Source organism: Lagenorhynchus albirostris, chromosome 1, assembly GCF_949774975.1.
Source record: "Lagenorhynchus albirostris chromosome 1, mLagAlb1.1, whole genome shotgun sequence".
Taxonomy (NCBI): domain Eukaryota; kingdom Metazoa; phylum Chordata; class Mammalia; order Artiodactyla; family Delphinidae; genus Lagenorhynchus; species Lagenorhynchus albirostris.
In genome coordinates, this window is record NC_083095.1 from 163101094 (window position 1) to 163122948 (window position 21855).

The following is a 21855-nucleotide window of genomic DNA, read 5'->3' on the forward strand; positions in this document are numbered from 1 at the left end:
CCTCCCTGCCCCATGATCTGCCCAGTCAGGACTCAGCCTCCAGGGCATCCGAGTCCAGTCAGGCTGTAGCGAGAGGGCAGGGATGGGGCAAGAAGGGAACGCTGAATGGAGCCCACAGCCACAAGGCTGGGGCTTCAGCCCCCATGCCGCCTTTTGGTGCCTCTTCACTAGGTGGGGGCCAACCTGACAGCTTAGGGCTCCACGGCAACAATGGATTCTGGAAACAACTTTATTTGGGGAGAAAACATTTCTTTGTGCCCTGGGTAATAGAACTGTATTCTGAAACACACAAAAGCAGGGGAGGTCCTTCACTCCCAGCTGCACACACACGTGTGCCCGTATGTGTGCCCACAGGCTGGCATGCACGCATGCACACACACACACACACTTGGCCCTGACCAGGAGAGCCCACAGCAGTACTGAAGCCTGAGGCCTTCCCTCTTCCCCTTCCTACACTGACACCTCTGCTCCACAGCCAGCATGCCTGAGTCCAGAACTCAGCTCGGAGACTTACAGCCTCATCCTAACTGTTCCCATTTTGGAGAAGCTCAGATTCAGGAGAAGAATAATGATGAATGTAAATTTAGAGGTTTCAAAGAGCTTTCAAATATAAAATTTCATTTGGTCTTCATAACAAACCTGTGAAAACAATTGTGAACATTTACTGAAGACTTACTATATGCCAGATACTGACCTGTACATTTTTCATGTATTATCTCATCTAATCCTCTCATAAATCCTATGAGGAATGTACTGTTATTAATCCTCAATTTAAGGAAGAGGAAATTAAAGCTCCTGCCCAAAGTCATCCAGCTGGTACACAGAAGAGCCAAAATTCAAATCCCTCTCTTCTATAAAACAGGTAAGGCAGGTGTTTGAATCCCTTTTACACAATCCCTTCCTTTTACACAAAAGGAAGATGAGACTCAGAGAAATCAAGTAACTTACTCAGGGTCACACAGCTGGCACATGACAAAGCCCTTGGTGTCCTTTTCCTTATTCCACTGTTCTTTCCCCTGGGGACTCTGGGACTAATATGTAAGTTTCTGCCCCCAGCAGTCATTATTTTAGACTTATTTCTCTAAAAGTAGTTTCTTCAAGAACTTGGTTCTGTCTAAAGGCTAAGTCCCTCTGCCCAGTTGTCCTGACACACACACACACACACACACACACACACACACACGGCTAAGATAGAATCTACAACAGAGTTGAGGAGAGTGGGGGAAAGGGGTCACCATGCTGGACAGAGATGGGCAGCCTCAAGGAGGACAGTTGTACTCTGGCCAGAGGGGCCCCTGGGGGAGACAGGAGCCAGAAGGTCCAATCAAGGCCTGCTATCCCCCATATGCCCACTCTGAGAGGGGAGAACCCCAGGGTCATATACCACTTCTCCAAGTCCCGAAGGGCTTCCCTCAGAGCTCAGCCAGCAGGGGCACTGGCACAGACTCCTCTTCCTCACCTGGACTAGATCCTGACCCACCACGAAAGCATCACCTACTCCTGGCAGGGCCCTGCTTAGACTGACTCATCACAACCTCATTCAAGGAGTGCTACCAGCAGGGTGGGAGGAAGTGAGATCACTCCATCTCCATGGGACGAGCCAGGATCACCACACCAGTCTCATACAAAGGCCAGTCTGAGCCATACACCCATCCACGATCCTCCATTCCAGATGGGGGCAGAGGGGAGACCCAGTTTCTAGCCCTGTTTCCTTTGTTCTCTGATCTTTCTGCATAATGCTTTCCCCTCCCCCGGCCCCTCTCTTACAGTCTACCTTTTCTCCTAGTTAATTGGGAAAGGCTTACTTACCAAGTGTACTATGGCGATCACAGAGAATTCTTTCTTAATCTGCTACAAAAGACTCAGGTAACCTGAGATTTTTTTTATATACATGGGGATGAGGAGGGAGGAGGAGGGAACTAGGTACGACAGTGGACTAAGGTGTGGATGTTAGAGATAGCTAGAGCCCTAGAAATCTTACAGCCTTACTCAGCAGAGTCGTAGATCTCATCATGGCAGGTGCTCCTGAGCAGAAGACCATGGGCCTGGCTGGTCATCATGAGACATGGGTATTATGGCAATTGAGGGGATAAAAGTTTGTTCCTTTGAGTTGGGCTTGAGACAGGGAAAAGCTTACTCCCATGATGACCTTGGGGGCATCCAGTAAAATACTCCAAGACTCTGTAAGTCAGACTCATGTCGGCTTCAGCATGTTGCTCTCAGAGTCCATGGCTACAAAGGACAGATTGGAAGAAGGAAAGGAGGGAGGCCCCCACAGCAGCTGCTGTTGTCAAGGCACTGAAGCTGCAGCTGCAATGAACAGGCAATGTGGAAAGTGGAAAAGACACTGATTTTGTTGTCCACACAGTCAGGGTCACTGTGGTCATACTGGCAAATATGTACTGAGTGCCTTCTTCGTGCCTGCTCCAGAGGCACGATGTGTCAGGTGTGTGCTCTATCCCTCAGATCTCACGGTCTCACTGGGGAGAGAGATGGACCAAGAAGCTGTACTGTGAAAGACAGAGTAAGAGCTCTCTGTGGAAATGCTGGAGATGACCTCCTGGAAGATGAGCTGTTTGAGCTGGGCCTTGAAAGATGATAAGGAACTTGCCAGGCTTCTAGGTAAAAAGGCAGCATGAGCATACCATCTATTTTCACTCTCTCACCCAAAACCACTAACCTACACTAATGAGATGTTTTTATTTAAAAAAAAAATGTGTGTGTGTGTGTGTGTGTGTGTGTGTGTGTGTATGTAGTATATATATAGCCACTAAAAAAGGGGAGAATAAGGGGAAGGAGAGCAACAGGAACAACAACATTTTGAAAGCTGGAAAGCAGATGGACAAGTAGAAACTGACTTAGCAGACCCAAGACAGCTTAACCCAATGAGAAACTGAGAACTACCCTTTGAACACCAGAAAATCCTCAAAGGGCATAGGAACTGGCAACCAGATATCTCTGGAACTGGGGGTAAAGGGAAAGAAGGAAAGGTAAAAAGAGGTGTGGAAAACAGTCAGATCTCTGGATCCCCTCACCCACTCCATACCACTGTGTAACTAACTGCTCCTTCCCCCCACGTCCAAAGATGCAGTTTAGTAACTGGAAACGTAAAACTTTGCCGTGAGGGTAAGCCAGCTCGGTGGAGGGCATAAATATTCTATGGAAAAACGAATCTATAAAATAAATGTTTGGGCTTCCCTGGTGGCGCAGTGGTTAAGAATCCGCCTGCCAATGCAGGGGACACGGGTTCGAGCCCTGGTCCGGGAAGATCCCACATGCCAGGGAGCAACTAACCCCGTGTGCCACAACTACTGAGCCTGCACTCTAGAGCCCACAGCCACAAGTACTGAAGCCCACGCGCCTAGAGCTCGAGCTCCGCAACGAAGAGTAGCCCCAGCTCGACGCAACTAGAGAAAGCCGCGCACAGCAACAAAGACCCAATGCAGCCAAAAATAAATAATAAATAAATTTATTTTAAAAAAGTAAATAAATAAATGCTTTATGCTGAGAGCCCACCCAATCCTCTCATCTGCATAGCTTCCAGAAAACTCAGGCAAGACACCAGAAGAATACTCACTAGGGAATCTGGCTAGTCCAAGAGGAAGGAACTAAAGAAACTCACTTTGTCAGTTCCCAACTCTAGTGGTGGCCAGGTCACCCTAGAGTGAAGACCCAAGGTTTCAGGCCCCTCCTACTTGCTCAGAACTTCCAATTCGCTTTTTAGTCTCCTGCTCTTACTCATTATCTGACAACCAAAGATTCCTAGATATCTGAGGAAAGCCTATAAGCAGGAGATTCAGGACCAAAACAATTAAAGAGAAAAAAAGCAAACTGGAAGAAACACAAACCATGCAGGAAACGTTTAGAAAACTATCATTACCAGTATCAGAGAGTTAAAAGAAAATACTACATTCATGAAAAGAACAGGATGTTCTAGAAAAGGATTAAAAAAGAGCTCTTATAAATAAAAAACCCAATAGAAAAGTTGAAATATAACACTGAGGAAATCTCAGAAAGAACAAAAAGACAAATAGATGAAAGGGAAGAAAAGATAAGAAAATAAGAGAATGAGTCCAGGGGAGCAGATATGCACATAACAGGAGTTCCAGAAAGAAAGAACAGATAAAACAGGGGGAAGAAATCAACATCAAAATCATCTCAGATTTCTCAGAACTAAAGGCCATCAGTTTCCAGACTGAAAGCATCCAAGCATGCCCCTGGATGAAGACACCCGTAACAAGATACATCATTATGAAATATCAAAACACTCTTAAAAGCTTCCAGAGAGAAAACTGGTCTCATGCACAGAATCAGGAATCAAACTGTCTTCCTGCTCTGAACAGAAACACTGGAAGCAGGCACTGTAGTAATGTTTTCAAAATTCTGAAGGAAAATTATTTTCAACTTAGAATTCTATACCTAGCCAAACTCTCCATCAAGAGTAAAGCAGGGAAAAAAGACATTTTCAGACAAAAGTTGTCTAACATTTACTTACCATGTACTCCCCCTAGGAAGCTACCAAAACAAGGATGTAAATCAAGAAAGAGACAAATGTGGAATACAAATAAACAAGAAGTCCATTACAGGAGGGGTAAAGGAAATCCACAGGATGATGATGAAGGGAGATCCTAGGATGACGACTGTGTACCAGACGCAGAGAACAACTAAGTCACACTGGAGCAGAATGACTCAAAGGAGAGATAGGTTGAGAGCTTGTCATCATAATGCCTCCTGCTCTTGTACCATCTTTGGGACCTGACGAAGCCACTGGAGGATGCAGCTCAATAAAGCCAGAGAGTAAGCCAAGAAAAAGGAAGACATGAGATCCAGGAAACTGAATCAAACCCAGAAGAAAGGCAAAGGAAAGACCCAGTAGAACAGCTGTGTATTAGGCCTAAAAGGCCACCAGTTCACATAGAATAGGGATGTCTCTAAGGAAAGTAACTGACAGGGTACCGATGGCATTGATCTTGTGGAAAGTTATTTTAAAAGGCTATTAGAGGGACTTGCCTGGTGTCGCAGTGGTTAAGAATCCACCTGCCAATGCAGGGGACACAGGTTCGAGCCCTGGTCTGGGAAGATCCCACATGCCACGGAGCAACTAAACCCGTGTGCCACAACTACTGAGCCTGCGCTCTACAGGCCACGAGCCACAACTACTGAGCCCGCGTGCCACAACTACTGAAGCCCGCGTGCCCAGAGCCCATGCTCCACAACAAGAGAAGCCACCGCAATGAGAAGCCCGCACACCACAACCAATAGTATCCCCGGCTCACCACAACTAGAAAAAGCCCGTGTGCAGCAATGAAGACCCAATAAATAAATAAATAAAGGAGATAAGTGAGGGGAAGCAGAGAAGCACAGTAACATAGCAGATGCAGGCATAAGCAAGCAGCATCAGATGCTTCAGAGAGCAAAAGCAGCTTCTCCTCTTCACCAGGTTTGTGGGCTTCGGCAAGTCACCTAACCTATTCTAGTTTCCTCCTTTGTAAAATCTGACTAATAATAGCACTGACTTCACAGGGTTTTGTAAGAATTTGACAACAATGGAAACAGATACATGTTGCAAAAGGTGTTATGCTGTACAAAGTTAAGGGATGCAGGCGCATCTCTGCATCCCTCGGAAGTGTTCTCAGCTTTGAGCACAGAGGGTTCTGGGCAAGGTGAAAACTGCCCAGGGGAACCTAGTCTCAGAGAAGATGTTTAGCTGGTTGGGGCAGACAGGTTCCCCAGAATCAGGACATGTCGTAGCTGGAAACCACCAACGCCCTTGATTTACTGAAAAAAATGGGCTCTTGGAGGGAATCTTGACCTGGTGGTTGCAGAGCTGGGAGAGATAGGCGCCCATTGGTGAGTCCTGCAGGCCCTGAAGCAGGTCGGGTTAGTGCAATGGAGCCACTGCTGGGAGGTTTGGGGGAGGGATACAATGCCCAGGGCCAGCTTCCCAGTACCCTCACCCCTTTATTCCCCCCTTCCAAGGAGGATGTCTCTGCTTCCTATTCTGCCAAACTGTTGCTTCAAATTCCACCACGGAGTTCAGTGAAATGCACACATGACAGTCTTCACTTCTAACGCTTACACGGTACTTACTGTATGCCAGGTATTATTCCAAATGCTTTGCATGTATTCATACTATTATCGTCCCCACTTTGCAGGTGAGGTGCTCGGCATCACATAATTGGAAAGGGGACAAGCCAGCATTCCAAGCCAGGCAGTCTGTCTCCAGGGTCTGCGGTCAGAATCACTCTACATTATTGTCTCTCAGGCTTGAGACTCCCAAGTTTCAAACTACTCAACTGTAAAATGGGGATATTTGAGGAGTAGCCTTGAAAACCTCTTTCGACTGGAGAGCTTCTTTCCTTGGAATAAGATTCATCAGTCGTGTATGTATGCCTGAGGGTGAGGAACCTCTACAGAAGACAGGTTTTGAAGAAGAGCAGGGCGTATATGTGGCTCCAGAATGGGAGGAGAAAGGGACCCCAGCCCACACAGGGAGATGAAACTGGGGAGAAAGCTAAGAAGACAAATGTCAACTTGCACAGTTTCGTGCGCACAGCCAACCCCTCTCCGTGCCTGTCCCCACAGCCCCCTTAGACCCCGACCTGTGCAGCAGCCCTGGCATGGATCATACAGACGGCCTCATTACCTGTGACGATGCAGGTGAATCTAACGTCGCTGTCCTCGGACACAGCCCGGGACTTGAGCGTGGTCTCAAATAGCGGCTGGGTCTCCTCTGTTAGCTGAGCAATGACGGAGCAGAAGGTGCTCCTAGGAAAGGCAAAGAACTATTCAGAGCAGCCTTTCTCCCGCCTCCACCGCATTATGCCACACCCTGGTGCCCAAGGTAGCTTAAATCTTACCATGTCCATCCGTCATCTCGTGGCCATGGCTCCAGCACCTGGGCAAGCCTTTCCTCCAGAAAGCCTAGGCCTCTTGGCCAGGCTGGGAGCAGGGAAGTTACCAAGGGGCTGAATGGGATCCTGACCCAGACCCCTTACAGTAGGCAGCATCTGACCATGGACCAGACTCCTGAGCATGCCAGACCACCAGTCCTGGCATCCCCATTCCATCCTTATTGTGGAATCTTGCTTCACACTCCACCTTTCAGGGAAGCTCGTGCATGGGGGATACACACACATGGATAGGCCCAGCCTCAGAGATGGAGACCCCAGCACAGCAGAGCCTCCATTCATGCCACAGAGGGAAAAGCCAGCCAACCCCATGTATACATAGGTCCTAGGAGCTCAGGGGCCTCTCCTAAAGCTTAGGCTCAGAAGCAAAGCCCCTGCATTTGTGAGCATAGACCCATAGTAGACAAAGAATAAGCTGGTCAATGCCAGGGGTCTAGATCCAAGGGTGGCCTCTAGCTCCTAGGAGTATCAGAAAAGAAAGACTCAAATGAATTCTCACCCTAAAGAGGGCTATGGACTTCCAGTGGAAAGCCAGTCATGGCTCCCTTGCTCCCCCCTTAGATCCACATGCTCAAGTGAATACACGGCTGGCAGCTCCAGGACCAACCAGCAAGACCGCCACATCACAAACAGATACACCACTGCAAAAGCCAGGGCTTTCAGTTCCCTCGTGATAGCCCATCTTCCAGAACTCAGGGGCATTTGTGCGCTCACTGAGTCCAGCACAGACTCACCAGCACTGCTCAGCACTTACAGTCCTCTCCTGCCTGCACACACGAGCAAACCACCATGCCAAACCCTTCCATGGGCCAGCAGAGACACAATGCATCCCTAGGCGTGACGTGTAACCACATAGCCAGGTTGTGTGGGGCACAAGCCATGCCCAGCCCTCCTCCCCCTCCCAACTCACACGCCCTCTTGTGAGCAGCAGGGAGGACTGCAAGGGGTAATGTGAAGGGGAGCAGGAGAAACTGCTGTGGGGGAAGACAAATCACTCAGAGCTGCCTTTCTCTGAGCCTCAGAGGAACGGGTAGTCGCCTGCCGGCAGTGTGTGTCTGCCTGCAATCTCTCCACCAGGGGCAGGTAAGAGTCTGTGGGAACACAAGCAAATAGAAGCTAAACCCTACTTTGTGGGGAGGGCTCCACATTCAATTTATCATTTCTGTGGTTATCATTCTGGACTTGAGTTTGAGGAGAAAGGTCACATCCCAGGAAGAGTATCTGGGATCAAGTAAGACTTCTGGACTGAGGGGGTCCAGCCATGGTTTCTGTACAGAATGCAGATGCCTGGCCCTTTGAGCAGTTGACAGGAGTCCTCCCCCACAAAGACTACCCAGAAAGGGGATCCCAACTTCTCACGTGCCTGAACGTTTGAGTTGGGACTGCAGTTAAGGCTGCCATAACACTCCCTGCCACGCTCTCACCTGGAACCTAAGTAACTTATTAGATGGTTGTAAGAACTGTCTTCTTACAACTTACTGTCCTTTCCTTTCCCTTTTAATCCATTCAAAATAGAGGGTCCTTCAGGATCTAGACTATCAACTCCCTGACACTCGGGAATTTCATCTGAAAACGTTTCTTGTTGCTCTCATGCTAGCAGCAGTTTCTGACTTTGGGGAATACCAGATCCCAACCAACAGTTTCTAAAGGAAAGTGCTATGCCCAAAGTAATCAGACTTCTACGATTTTGCAACTAATTCAAAACATACCTAATTATGTCCTCCCTACATAATCTGAATCCTACCCTACTCATGAACATGAGCCTGGATCTCATATTCAGCTTAGGCTCTTAGCGATGAAGCTGCTTGGGAAAAATCTAAGAAAATAAGCTACTGGGTAAGTGAGAAAACAGGAAAATTATGCTTTAAGAAAATTTGCAGTGCTCACACTAGATATTCAACAACAGGTAGTTATGTTATTTCATTACTTTTTTTGAATAAGAAAGAATGCTTATCTTCTCAAACTTTCCAGACTAGGTCCTAACTATATTATTAACTATATTAACTGCTGAAAAGTATAGCTAGAAGAATGCCCTCTAGGAGAGTGGATCTGGGGTACATTTGGGGGGACAGGGAGAGTCACTGCATATACTATCATATTCTACTGAATGTCACCCACTTTTTGTTCCCATTTTCCAAACCACTCAGACATGGGATGGACTCTGAGTCTGCTGCTTCCTGCCCCCTGGAAAGCCAGGAAGTCCATGCATCTGAAAATGGTCTGGTCCCACCCTGACACCTCCAGGTCCTTCCAATTCTGTGACTTCATAAGGATATCACAGCCTAATCATGTGTCTCTATAGAACACCAGAATCACCACTGGTTTTCAACATGTTCAAAGGAACCTAACCCTGCCCTTAGGTTTGGTTATTTACCTTGCTTTAAGTAGACTTCCAAGACCCTCTCCCTTTTAGCACTTACCACACTCTGCTTTGAATTCGTTGTGATACCCTCTCTTCTACCCCTTCAGACAGTGAGCCACCCAGAACAAAGGTCTCTCAGTATTCTTGCCTATCACAGGAAACGTACATGGTAGGCACTAATTATTAGCTATTCAGAAACCAGTTAGCTACGCAGAAATCTTTCTCTGTGTAAAGAAACTGTAGCCAACTCTCCCCAAATCTGCCAGAGTCGGGGATGAGGCCTAAGTGGTTGGAAGTAGCCAGGAAACGTTCCCATTTTGATCATAATTGTCAGTTCTGCCAGGGGTGGAGAGCTGTCCCCAGCTAAGGAGGCAAGAGGACAGTCATTCAACGGGCAAACCCGGCCCGTGGGCCTGCTCAGGCCCCGATCTGTCTCTGAAGCAGATTCAGAGAACAAGTTAATGCAGGAATACACTAACATGGTATTCCCTGACCTTACAGGGTTCACAGCCTGCAGAGGTGGAGAGGAGCCAAAGGAGAGGGAAATTGGGAGAAAGAGATGACAGAAGGAGAACTTATGGGACTGAGAAAAAAAATTTTTTTCAAGGAAGTATCCATGGTTAGAAGATAAACAATAAGGTGTCAAACCTAGATATGTGGTTACAAAAACCATGAAAGCCTAGGATGGGGGAGAAATGGGGCACATGACTGGTGGTTCTCTGTTCTGGTCCCATGGTGCCTCTCCCAGGAGCACAGAGATACAGCTGCAGGCATCTCAGGGACCCTGGCCTATTTCTGGGTCCCAGCACCCCTTTCGGATGGTGCATGCAGGCATCAACTCTGGCCCCTGTGAGACCCATGCTCACGTGAGTGCCCTCTCACACCCTCCCCAACCACCCTCCACCTTCCCCTCACCCCATGCAGCCTGGTTAGTGCAAAAGCAGTCACCCAGAGGCCCCTCAATGCCCACACCCAAGAAAAAAAGCAGTCAGAGAAATGTAATGCAATGGTGCGTTTACCTTCCAGAGCTGGGGTGAGACAACCAGTTGCTTGATAAGCTAAGCAAAAACAGCAAATGGAATCATTAGCCCAAAAAAGCAAGGAGAGGAGGAGGAGAAATCAACAACAGTCGGCAAAGTATTAATCGGCCACCATCTGGGGCCCAGGGGCTTTTCTATTAAAAGGGACCAGCTGTCTTAGTTGGCCAGCTCCAGTTAGCAAGTGGCCTCACCACCCGACACAATGTATCTGAAACCAAGAGCTCGTTAAATGCAACAGAGTCCGGGGAAATGGTTAGGCAGGAAGGAGGCTCCCAGGGGCTGAGCTTTGAGAAAGGTGTGTCCCAGGTCCTTGAATCACTTGTAGCTTCCTGGCACGGTTCCCCACTCCACAGCACGCCAGCTTGGGGGCAGCTCCTGCTTCAACCCTCGGCCTTTATGGGGAGAAGAGCCCCCGTTCCTGGAAATCCCCTCACAGGCTGGGAAGGAGACAGGTGGCTTGGAGAACACCCATTAACATGTTAAAGTACGGTTAAACAGACCACGCAAGGCAAACCAGCTGGGAGTGTGAAGAACAGGAGAAGAACAAAGCAGTTAATTCAACAGGAGCCAGGAGGCACCCAGTTCGGTCAGACCAGCCCAAGGCCCTTTACACTTAGAGGCCCTGATCATCCCTCCTGCCCCGGGGCAGCTGAAAGCGGACACCAGCTAGGGGCTGTGTAGGCCACTGTGGGGTGAGGACTCACACAGAGCTGCCCCTTAGTGGAGATCCAGCCCACTTGACATGAGTCAACTTTTGCCTCTGCCTCCAGTTTTCCTAACACAAATATCTCCAGTGGAGTCTAGGGCCACCATCTCCCACTGCTCTCTGGGAGATCTCAGGGGCCACCCAACCACACTCACTCCCTTCAGTCTGTCCCCACCATGAGAATAGCTCTCCCTTCGTTATCAGCAGTCCAGTCTGCTCAATGGAACTCTGTCTGCATCTCTGACCACTGACAGCCTGTATCTTTATAAACAAAAAAAACCAAACTCATCCTCTACCCCAAAACATGGCTTCCACTCCAGGGCTCCTGGGTTTGTGGATACTACCAGCACTCTCCTGAAGCTGTAAATCCGCCATCTTGGACTCCTCCTTCTCCCTCCCAAGTCCAGTTAGTCCATAATTCTAGGCCCTTCTTTCTCCTTTTCTATTCCTGCTGCTGTGTTCTGATCTAGACCCTCGTGCCTCCATATTGGATGAGCACACAATCCCCTTCTCCTTCACCCGTCATCACACCACCTCTCTGGAAAAAAAAAAAGCTACAATCCCCCCACTGTGTATTATATTGAGTCTCAGCTCCTTGACTGGGCACTTAAGGCCCTCCCTCACCTACTCGCACCCCATCACACACGGTTCTCTACTTCCCAATACTCAGGTTCCACTGTAACCAGACCTGTCGCCTAACTGGCATGGACAGGTCCATTCCTGGCCTCTGAGACTTCACTTTTGTCCTCTCTGCTCAGAAAGCCCTCCCTCTTTCCTTCTGCTCATCTAAATCCTGCCTACCCAGCCTTCAAACCTAGCTCTTGTAGCTTCTGTAGCTCTTGGCACAGTGCTAGGCATACAGTGGGTCTTCAACCTCTGTTTTATGGAAGAAAGAGGGAGAAAGAGGGAGGAGGAGGGAGGGAGAGAAGGGAAATATTTCTTTCAGTCTGGAAGGGTCCTGCCCCCCAGAGGGAGCTGCTGCTCCAGAATGCAGCTGCCTTTGCTCACAGCTTCAAAAACCCTCTGGAGGCCAAGAGGGCACACCTCCCGTGGTTTCAAGGCACTAGCCAACTCCATCCTTTCCTGACCATGAACTTCCTTTGCCTTTCTCCTCAGAGTGGAGAGATTTCTCCCTTGTTGGGTCTGGATTTCTTCCCTAGGAGGGAGAGGGAGAGAATCAGCTCTCTAATTCAGACAGAAAACGATAGGTTCCACCTGCAAGTGGGCAAGGGTCTGAACTGTGATAGTGACCCCTCCCTGGCTCTCTCTAGGGCTGGTTGTGACGCTCTGCTCCCTGGCTCCATCATCCTGCTTTCTCTAGGCCTCACCCTTACATAATTAGCCATGTCAGGAGGAGTCCTGGGCTGTGGAGGCACCTTGTCTTCAGAAGGTGCCTGTGCACTGCTGACTGGGCCAGAGGTAGGTTCAGGGCTCTCACCCAGGAAGGGAACTCCCCATTTACTGACTGTGAGTGGGTCAGAATTAGAGGCATCAAATGTTGGGGTAGAAAGGCTAAAAGAGTTCTTAATGATACCTTCATTTTATAGAATGGACATTCAGGGCCCAGGAAGGAAAGGTCTCTTCATAAAGGAGAAAAGTAGGCCTGGGGGGAGAGGGGGCGGCAGCGTGGGGGACCAGGACTGGCCCTGGAAGCTGGGGCCTCCCATTCTTCCTGGCTTTCATATATTCTGGGACATAAAAGGCCCTCAGAAAGTCCTGGCCTGTTGCCTCAGTTTCCCTGAAAGCCCTAGACAACCTGCCTGACCCAAGCAGAACAGAAGAGGTGTCACAAAGCTATAGCAAATATCATGGGCTCTGCTGCTCCTCCGAGCCCCTTGGACCAGTGTGTCCAAGAAATGAGTGGTCAGAGATTTCTGGAACTTCTAAGTGTCCCTCGGAAGCAAGTTAGTAATAACTGCAACCACCCGACTGTGGTTCCTTAACCTACTCTAGCTTACCCATGCCCCACCTTCCTATAGGGGTGAGGTCCTAGAGGCTGGATGCCCTAGGAGGGAGGGCCTACAGTTTGGGGGGATTACTTGCATGTTGAACCTCTGACCCCAGGGGTACTGGAAATATCCTTGAGCTGACTACGGACTGGAAATCCCTCCAGGGTTGGAGGAAGGAAAGGTATGCACAGGAAGACAGGTTCTAGACCTGGGCCAAGGCTTCTGGTGGCCTGGCTCACAGCCCAGCTGTCCATCGGCTCCCAGGGGCAACCTACCCTCCCAAGGTTCCATGAGAATGATGACTCACAAGCTCTGTGATAGCTGTGTATCAAGGTAGACCCGAAAACACTGAAGTCAAGAGTGAGTGGGACGGAACCTGCCTCTTGGTCAGAATTCTTGGATAGTCAGGGCTCATCTAGGCTGGAGCCAGGGCTAACTGGCAAAGTCCTCAAGGGACCCTCTTTCTCCTCCATCTCTTGGGCCCTCTTCCCACACCCACAGGCAGTCAGGTTGCTCTGAGAGACAGAAGACTATATGGTTGCCTGCTCTAACACAGGAATCAGGCCTTGATAGACGGCTGTGAACTGCCTCCGCCCCAAGTAACCAACACAGCCCCATTCACTTTCACAGTCTCCCCTCTTTGGCCAGAGGTTTTTCCAGAGGTAAGAGAAACCTAGCCTTCTTTGTCTCTCAGGACCGGGGGCGGGGCGGGGGTCTGTGGCCAGGTGGCAGAGGCAAAACCACAGCCCACAGTCCTGGGCTAGAAAACCCTCTCTCCCACTGCCCCAGCCCTGCCCCTCCAAACACTTGATGAAAAGAGTCTCCATTTAAGAACATTCTCACTTAGGTCCAAAGGGACTGAAGCCAGACATTTCTAATCCACTTGCAGTTCTCAGGCTGACACACTGCTTTGCACTCATCACATGTGCAATTGTATCTACCATACAACTTCTCAGGCGGCAGCTGGAGAGTGGACATGTGTCCACTCTCCAGCCTTTTTCCTAACAGCCCAGACCCCCTGCCCTCCCAGTTCTGCCTGGTTTTCAAGCCACCCCAATGCTGTCTCTGAGAAGGGCCCTGCATCCCGCTTCTCCTTGTTCCACTGGTATTGACAAAGGCCAGACACAGGAGGCAAAGCCCAGACAAATCACTGTGACAAGTATGAGACAAGCGTGAGGCTCCTGGAAGGCAGTCAGCTTCACCATGGACTGGAGTAAATATACAAATGTCATTCCAGTTTTTCCATAGAGCCAGTGGCTAGGAGGAAGGGGCATTCTTTCTGGCAGCCAGGGACCTTGTCGAGTCTGACTCAATCACTAACACCAGCCCTCAGCCCTGTCCCAGACATGTGACACCATTTGACGAGTTTTATGCAGAAACCGGTTCCGGTTACATTTGAACTTTTCCAACTCCAAGGTCAACAGAACTCAGCCAATCCACGAGGAAGTGCCTGGAACTTTTCCTGAATGTCCTTGATGCCTGTTTTTGTGCTGTTTTAAGAACGGAGGACAAGAAGTCTCCAGACAGCTTCTCAGAGGACTGGCTGTTTTCTGTGTGACCTACGGTAAGACAAGTTCTGGGGCTGTGACACAACCACTAACCCAATAGCCAACCATCACAATTCCCTTTGGAATAGACTCCAGAGATGGAGGGAAACGAAGCTGTCCAGAGGGGACAGGAAGTGTCCGTCTCCATGGTAATGAACGTGTTCCTGTGTGTCTAGGTGCCTTTGAGTGCCAAAATGCCCCTCTATTGTCTGCAAGTCTTTACACGGGTGGGTAGCCTAGCTCCCAAAACAAAGCATCCACACCTCTTTAATTCTTGGAAGAGAAGTAAAGGGCTCATCATTTCGGCCCCTTCCCTTGGCATCCCAGTCCCCCAGACTGGGCAGGGAAACTGGCTTCCTCAGAGCCACAAGCTCTGAATCTTCAGGCCGGGCCGACCAGCGCCTCGAGCAACCCCTTCACCTCACCAGCTCCCACCGAGATCCCGGGGAAGACCAAAGTCCTGGGCCTAGGGGAAGACCCTTCTCTAAAGAGTTTATTCTTTCCGCTGAATCCGGAGCGAAGCAGCCCCCTTCAGGGCAGTGCCCCTAGCGCCCCCCACGTCTCCCTCTCCCCTGCCCACCCCCGAGAATGTTCTCCCCCTCCCTTCCAGCCGGCAGGAATGTCAGCCTCTCTGGCTTTCCTTATCGCGAGCTGTGGAATCCGAGGCCCGGGAGTAGCTGAGCGAGGGGCGAGAGTGAGGTAGGGGAGATAAGGAGAGCGTTCAGGCCCCTGTGAAATCACCCCAAAGTAGGGCCTTCCTCGTCCCCAGAGCCTCGCATTGCCGGAGGCTAGAGGCCCACGGGCCAGGAGAGGTCAGGGGAGCCGTGAGGGGCCGTGAGGGCCGGTCCGGCCTGACCATGTCCCCAGGCCTCGGGCCGGCGCTCCAAGGGCCCATCCGAAGGCCTCCGCCCTCCCCACACGCCGCCCCGGCCCGGCCAGGCCCCCAGGGCGCGACTCACCTCGTCTCGGGCCGCACGCTGAGCAGGTAGCTGCGGCTGGCGGGGCTGGGGATCCACATGGGCCCGTCGTCCTCGCCGTCGCCCCCCGCCCCGGACCGTCCGCCCGAGCCCCAGCCGCGGCCGGGGGCCCTCCGTGACCCCATGCTGCTGCCGGCCCGCGCCCGCCGCCGGCCCCTGCCCTTTCTCCAGGCCCCCGCCCGCCAGGACCGCGCCGCCGGCCGCCGCTCCCGCCCGCGGCAGACGCGCGCCCCTATTTATAGCCGCGGGCCAGGCCGTCGTCACCTGCTGCTGTCCCTCCCCCGGCCCGGCCAGCGCGGCCTCCGAGGCGCCGGGGGGCGCCGGGCCGCGGGGGCCTCGCCAGCCCCGCCAGGCCGTGCGCGAGGGTCCGTCGATTCCTTCCCTCAGCCCACCGCCCGACGTGTGTGGAGCGCCCCCTCCGCGCCAGCAGCCGCCCTGGCGTCGGGGCCAGCCGCCCGGGGAGGCCTCCCGGAGCTAGAGGGGAAAGGGGGGTGCGGTTCTTGAAAGGCGACCAAGCATATGCCCTTCACCAGGTCCCTAGGACCCAGGCTTCCTGCCAACCTTCCTTTCCTGCTCGCGCCCCCGTTTCGCAGGTGTGGAAGCTCGGGCTCTTCGGCCTTTGCCAAGGGGAAGGTGCAGAAGTACCCAAGGAGCTGCGTGGGGTGTGCGACCCAAAGCCCTGGAAGGCCAAAGAAGCGGGGGGCGGGGGGCGCCAGGGGGCGGAAAAGCTGCTCGGAACCTGGGGTGCTGGATCCAGTGGGAGACCAGGGAGCCAGGGACCCGCCCCTCTTGCTGGTAGCAGCCCTGACTGACCCTGGCCTTGCCAGTGGCTGTTGATCCAGCACTTAGACAAACCCAAACCCACATACCTGCATAAGTGACCTCAGTTCCGGAGGAGGCCAGTACTCCTCAGAATGTTCCTCTCCATTATCTAGTAGATTAGGGGTTCAGTAAACACCTCTAGAATAATTGAACCTCCTTCTCCACCCTGTTCAGTCTCGATTTCCCAGCACCCGAGGGGGAAATGGGCTGAGTCCTAATGCCCAGAAAAACAATCATTCAACAATTTCTGAGAGCAAAATTCTAATCACTGTGTAAACCTGGTTGTAAATATTGGGAATGACCACAGTCTGTTTACCCATTCTTTCGTTTCCTACATCCTTGAGAGCATCCAGAAAGTACCTGGAGCTGGATGGTTATAATTATTAGAAAGTTGGAGGGCTTCCCTGGTGGCACAGTGGTTGAGAATCTGCCTGCCAATGCAGGGGACACGGGTTCGAGCCCTGGTCTGGGAAGATCCCACATGCCGCAGAGCAATTAAGCCCATGCGCCACAACTACAGAGCCTGCGCCCTAGAGCCTATGAGCCACAAATACTGATCCCGAGTGCCACAACTACTGAAGCTCACACACCTAGAGTCCGTGCTCCACAACAAGAGAAGCCACCGCAATGAGAAGCCTGTGTACTACAACAAAGAGTAGCCCCTGCTCGCTGCAGCTAGAGAAAGCCCGCGCACAGCAACAAAGACCCAATGCAGCCAGAAAGAAAGAAAGAAAGTTGGAGCAAAGGAGTACAACCCCTCTGTTCTAGAAGCTACACTCACATCCCCACTCCTTTTGGAAATGGCTCTTCCTTCACTTTCACTGTGTGGTTCCAATGGCAACTGCCTTGATCCTACATGTTCCCTTCCCCCCACTCCCCACACCCTCCCTTCTGACTCAAGCCAGTCTATTCATGGTACCCATCTCCCTGACTACAGAAGCAAGCATCAGACCCAAGCTGTGTCAATCAAGGTTCTTCACCAATATGTTTTCACCTGGAATTGGGAAAGAAAACCTGTCCCTCTGTGGTGGAAAGCTGTGAGCTGCAAGGTCCCAGCTTTTAGCAGCCATGTGTCTTGCTGTGTGGAGGAGGCCAGTCTGCAGTGAGGAAGAAGGAAGCTGACACAGAGAGAAGCAAAGGCAAGGGGTACAGCGTCCTGATGGCTTTCAGGTGCCTTGTTGCAAGTGTTCCTGTGATCCACTTTTGTCCATGGCCTTCCTGCAGTTTGGCAGTTCAACCATTTCCTGGAATCCATACCCCAAAAGTTCTCCCTTTGCTCAAGCTGATTCAAGTTAGGCTTCTATTAGTGGAATCTAAGAGTCCTAACCAATACTAAAGCCTCGTCTTCTAATGAGCCCGAATTTGCCAAATTTGACCACATGCCCCCATTCATCCTTGTTCTTGGCTCTCTGGAGGTGGGCATATTAAAATCTCTTCTGTTGTCTACAGGACAGTCCTGCACATATCTGAAAGCCTGCTTGGAGTTTTGGTTCATTTGTTTAAGTGATTACCCATGTATCGGGCTAGAGCACATGTGCTAGAGGCAAGGGTCACAGGATCTGTGCCTTCAAGAATCTTATGGTCTCATAGGGGAGACAGGAATATAAGCAAAACACAATGCAAGGTGAAATGTACAATTATAAAGCCATGCATAGGGGAGCATAAAGTATAGAAGGAAGAGTGGTTAGTTCTGTCTGGGGGTTTGGTTAGGACAGTTTACAAGGAAGAAACTAAAGCTGAAGAAGGGTTTTGATAATTGCGTAGGCAATTATCACAAATAGACTCACAAATAGACTCTTGTGGGTGGGGGCAGGTGGACAGAATATTCCAGATGAGGGAATAGTATGCACAAAGATATGGAGGTGTGAAGCAGCTTGGCATTCATGTCACTCAAGTGTAAAGGATTTGAGCAAACAGAGAGAGAAGTGGCTTAGGCAGAGGCCAGATCCTGAAGGCCTTGCCTAGTACAACGAAGAACCTAGAATTCCCTTTCAGGCCATTTCTCACGACAGTGGATATGGTGCTGCTAGTTACGCCAGTGACTCTCCAATTTATCAATTTCCTTTTGAAAATGTTACACACATACCCCCACAGAGGTCAAACCAGAGCAGCCCACGATTGAATTAGCACCTCTCTGGGTCTGGGCTCCACACAATTAGCAACAACTTTTCTTTTTCTCCTTTGGCGGCCTTGGGTCTTCCTCGCTTCCTGCGGGCTTTCTCTAGTTGCGGCGAGCGGGGGCTACTCTTCGTTGCGGTGCACCGCCTTCTCATTACGGTGGCTTCTCTTGTTGTGGAGCACGGGCTCTAGGTACGCGAGCTTCAGTAGTTGTGGCACGTGGGCTTAGTTGCGGCTTGCGGGCTCAGTAGTTGCAGCTCACGGGCTCTAGGGCTCGGGCTCAGTAGTTGTGGCACACGGGCTTAGTTGCTCCACAGCATGTGGGATCTTCCCGGACCAGGGATCTATCCCGTGTCCCCTGCATTGGCAGGTGGATTCTAATCCACTGCGCCACCAGGGAAGTCCCAGCAACAACTTTTTTGGCAGCCAAATTATTTCACTGATCCCGAGCCTGTAAAGTTTCAACATGAACCACTGTTCCTCTAAGTCTTTCCCACTCCTGCTTATAAAGTCTTTTTTTATCATAAGTGCAAACTTTCACCTTTTTTTTAAAGTTAAATCTCATGTTCTTCATCACACGTTCCCTTTCCTTCTTATCTGACTCTTTTTGAATTCTGCTCCTGTCATCCATTGTATAATCCATCCTTCCCAGCTTCTTGCTATATGCCAATTTAACAAGCAGACTTTCATGATGATACGGGCACAGCTGAGTAAGGAGTGTCAAGGCATTCAAGGATGGAGAGATGGAAAAGGCACAGTCTCTTTCCTGGATTTACTGCCTAGCAGGAGAGAGAGGATATGTAAAGTGTTGTTTAACAAGCACTAGGCTAGAAATCCAGAGACTCAGGTTGTAATCCTGCTCTTCCACTGAGTGGCTGTGTGACCTTGGGCAAGTGGCTCACCATCCCTGAGCTTTATCTTTCTCTTTTGTTAACAGGAGTGAGGTCATGATCCTTTATGATCCTGAAGGTCATAGCTGTTGATTCAGCAAGTATTTATTAAGTCTCACTGCTGACTACTACACGCCAGGCATTATGGCAGTACTGAGGGTGCAGAAATGAATGTTACAGTCTCTACCCTTGAGAACCTCTCAAGCCTGAAAGAAAGACAGAAAATTAAAACAGAATCGCCATCAACCCTCTAATAGAGGTTTGCACATGAGAGCACAGAGGAGCGCGTGCTGTGGTTCTGTGTTTGGAAATAACCATAATACAAGGCAGGCAGTGTTTGCTATTAAATAGGAGTACTGATGAAGCGTTGTAGGAACTTGCTACTGGTGCCAGGATCCCCTCTCCCGATTGTTTTGAACTTCCTGGGGCCCCAGAGTAAACTGGGTGCCCGTGGTAAGAAAATCTTGGGCTACTGTTAATTAACATCCTTAGCTCAGTGTAACAAGGGAAGCTACTCTCAGACTACGACAGGGTCTCCCAGGACATTCCGACTCAACTGCATTAGCTCCTCTCAACAAGGTCTGGATGAGTTTGAACATGACTTTTATTTTGAATTAGTCCCATCCCTGCCCTTCCTACTCAGCTCTCTCTCTAATACTAACAAAATTCCAAGGGAACAATCCACCTTCCTTTGAAGCACTGGCCAAGGGCATACGTTACTTCATATTTATTAGCTATCAGGACACCATTCCACATTTCTCATCATCTTCTACCTGAACTTATTGAATTCAGGCCACCTCACACTGAGTGCCACCGTGCAGCAGGCTCTGGTCCCCTGCCTCTCTAATAACTCAGCCAACAACCTGGCAGCAGGTCCATGGACTTCATCCTCTCAAAGACCTTCACCCCCCCTCCCTTTAGCAACCCAATCAAATGTCCACCACTTGAACCTCGTCAGAGGAATTTCTCCACCTTTAAAATGCCATCCTGTTATCCTTCCATGTACCAAGCCTGCCTTCGGCTTTAGGGCAACTCCAGTCTCCAACTCCCCCATAACTTCTCCGCTCATGAGTTCCTTCCTGACTTCTTTATGATGCCCATCCCATCCCCATCTACACACAGACACAGTGTAGAGTGGACAGTAACTTCAACTACAACTATACTTTCCTCAGGGATCTCATTTCACTTGCCCCTTGACCTTCTCCTAAGTTTGCCTTGCTGGTCCATAACCTGGAGTCTGGCTGTGGGCTTCCTGCTCTGAGGCTGGCCAACATTTCTGGTTTCCAACCAGAGTCCGATCTCAGGCAGCTTGGCAATCCTTTTACGTTTCCCCAATCTGACCTTTTCCTTTCCCTATAGCAACTGTTCCAAACAAGATTCCAACCTCCCCTCGCCTTCCTCGCTTGCAGTGGTCAACTATTCCTTCAAAATACAGGGACAAGTGAGACCATTGGTGAGAACTTCCACTTTGAAGGAGGACAGGTTAGCTGTATCATTCCTGAGTTGCACTAACCTCTGCTTCAAAATGTATACTGTTCCTTCCAAGGCGCTCAAACTTCTGCTCTATCAGCTCTTCCCGTCCTCCCCTGCCCAGCCTCCTTCCTCACAACCTGTGAGGATGATCACGTTTGTTTTCCCTGAAATATTTACCTTATCTTTCACTTCCCTTTATTACCTTTACTTCTCCAAAGAGATCAAAGGAAACCAGTCACGTTTTCAAGCAGTAATGGGTTACCAGAATTGGGTGATAAAGTGCAAACTTTGGCCTCCTGAACAAAGCAGAAGCGTCCCCACGACCAGAGCTGAAACAGACGTCAGAGCCAGGCCTGCCCAACAAGAGTGGCCAGATGCCAGTGCCTGAGTGTCACCATGGAGCTCCTAGGGGTCAGAAGAGGTCCCTGGCCGGGGGTAGGAAGAAGTCTGAGTGGAAGCACATGTGGCCTCAGCTGTGAAGAGGGGAGGAAATGGGGGCAGGGACCACTCAGGGTTGGCAGGAAGAGAACTTGGCCTCTACCTCTAGCCTTGTCCTGCCACTGTGAAGCCTCAGCACTCTCTAGGACACTTCTGTTGGGGGTCCCCCCAGCCTGTGTATGGACATCTCCAGGGATTAGAAATATGCTACTCCTCCAGGTGGCCCATTTCACTTTTAGGAGGATCTTCCTTTTACGGAGTCTAATTCTGTTCTGCCTTCTGAGGCCACACAGAGTAAATCCAGACTCCTTTTTGATATAATAGCCCTGCAAAGGTATAAAAAAAGTGATCATGAAACATCTCTTTTCTTGATGAAACCTCAAGTTCCTTCAAGAGCGCCTTGAGTGAAATGGCACTGAGGGTCCCGCACCAAGCTGGATGGTCCCCTCTGAACATGTCCACTTTGCCAATGTCCACCTTAAGCTACTGTGCCATGAATGTCACACTTCACAGGTGAGCTCTTCAAGGGAAAGTACAACTATCATCAACCTCACTCTGGTCAGTAGACTTTCAAGATCTTATTTTGCTTTTCTGGCACCTGTGTGGACTCAGGCTGAAGTAC

At 50.3% G+C, this 21855-nt stretch overlaps 1 protein-coding gene across 4 annotated transcripts in view; it reads right to left on the reverse strand.

Moving 5' to 3' along the window:
• The window catches only part of ALPK3 (alpha kinase 3), a 53637-nt gene extending 37948 nt beyond the window's left edge, over positions 1 to 15689 (reverse strand). For 2 of the 4 annotated variants that reach the window (XM_060157804.1, XM_060157812.1), the window contains exons 1-3: positions 15475 to 15689; positions 10293 to 10331; positions 6647 to 6768 (exon numbers count right to left, since the gene is read on the reverse strand). In XM_060157804.1, coding sequence (XP_060013787.1) covers positions 6647 to 6768; positions 10293 to 10331; positions 15475 to 15617 — 304 coding nt within the window. In that variant the 5' untranslated portion in view covers positions 15618 to 15689. Of the gene's footprint in view, positions 1 to 6646; positions 6769 to 10292; positions 10332 to 15474 lie in introns of those variants that run through there. The other 2 variants (XM_060157820.1, XM_060157826.1) reach the window with 2 other exon arrangements.
• Positions 15690 to 21855: the final 6166 nt, after the last annotated feature.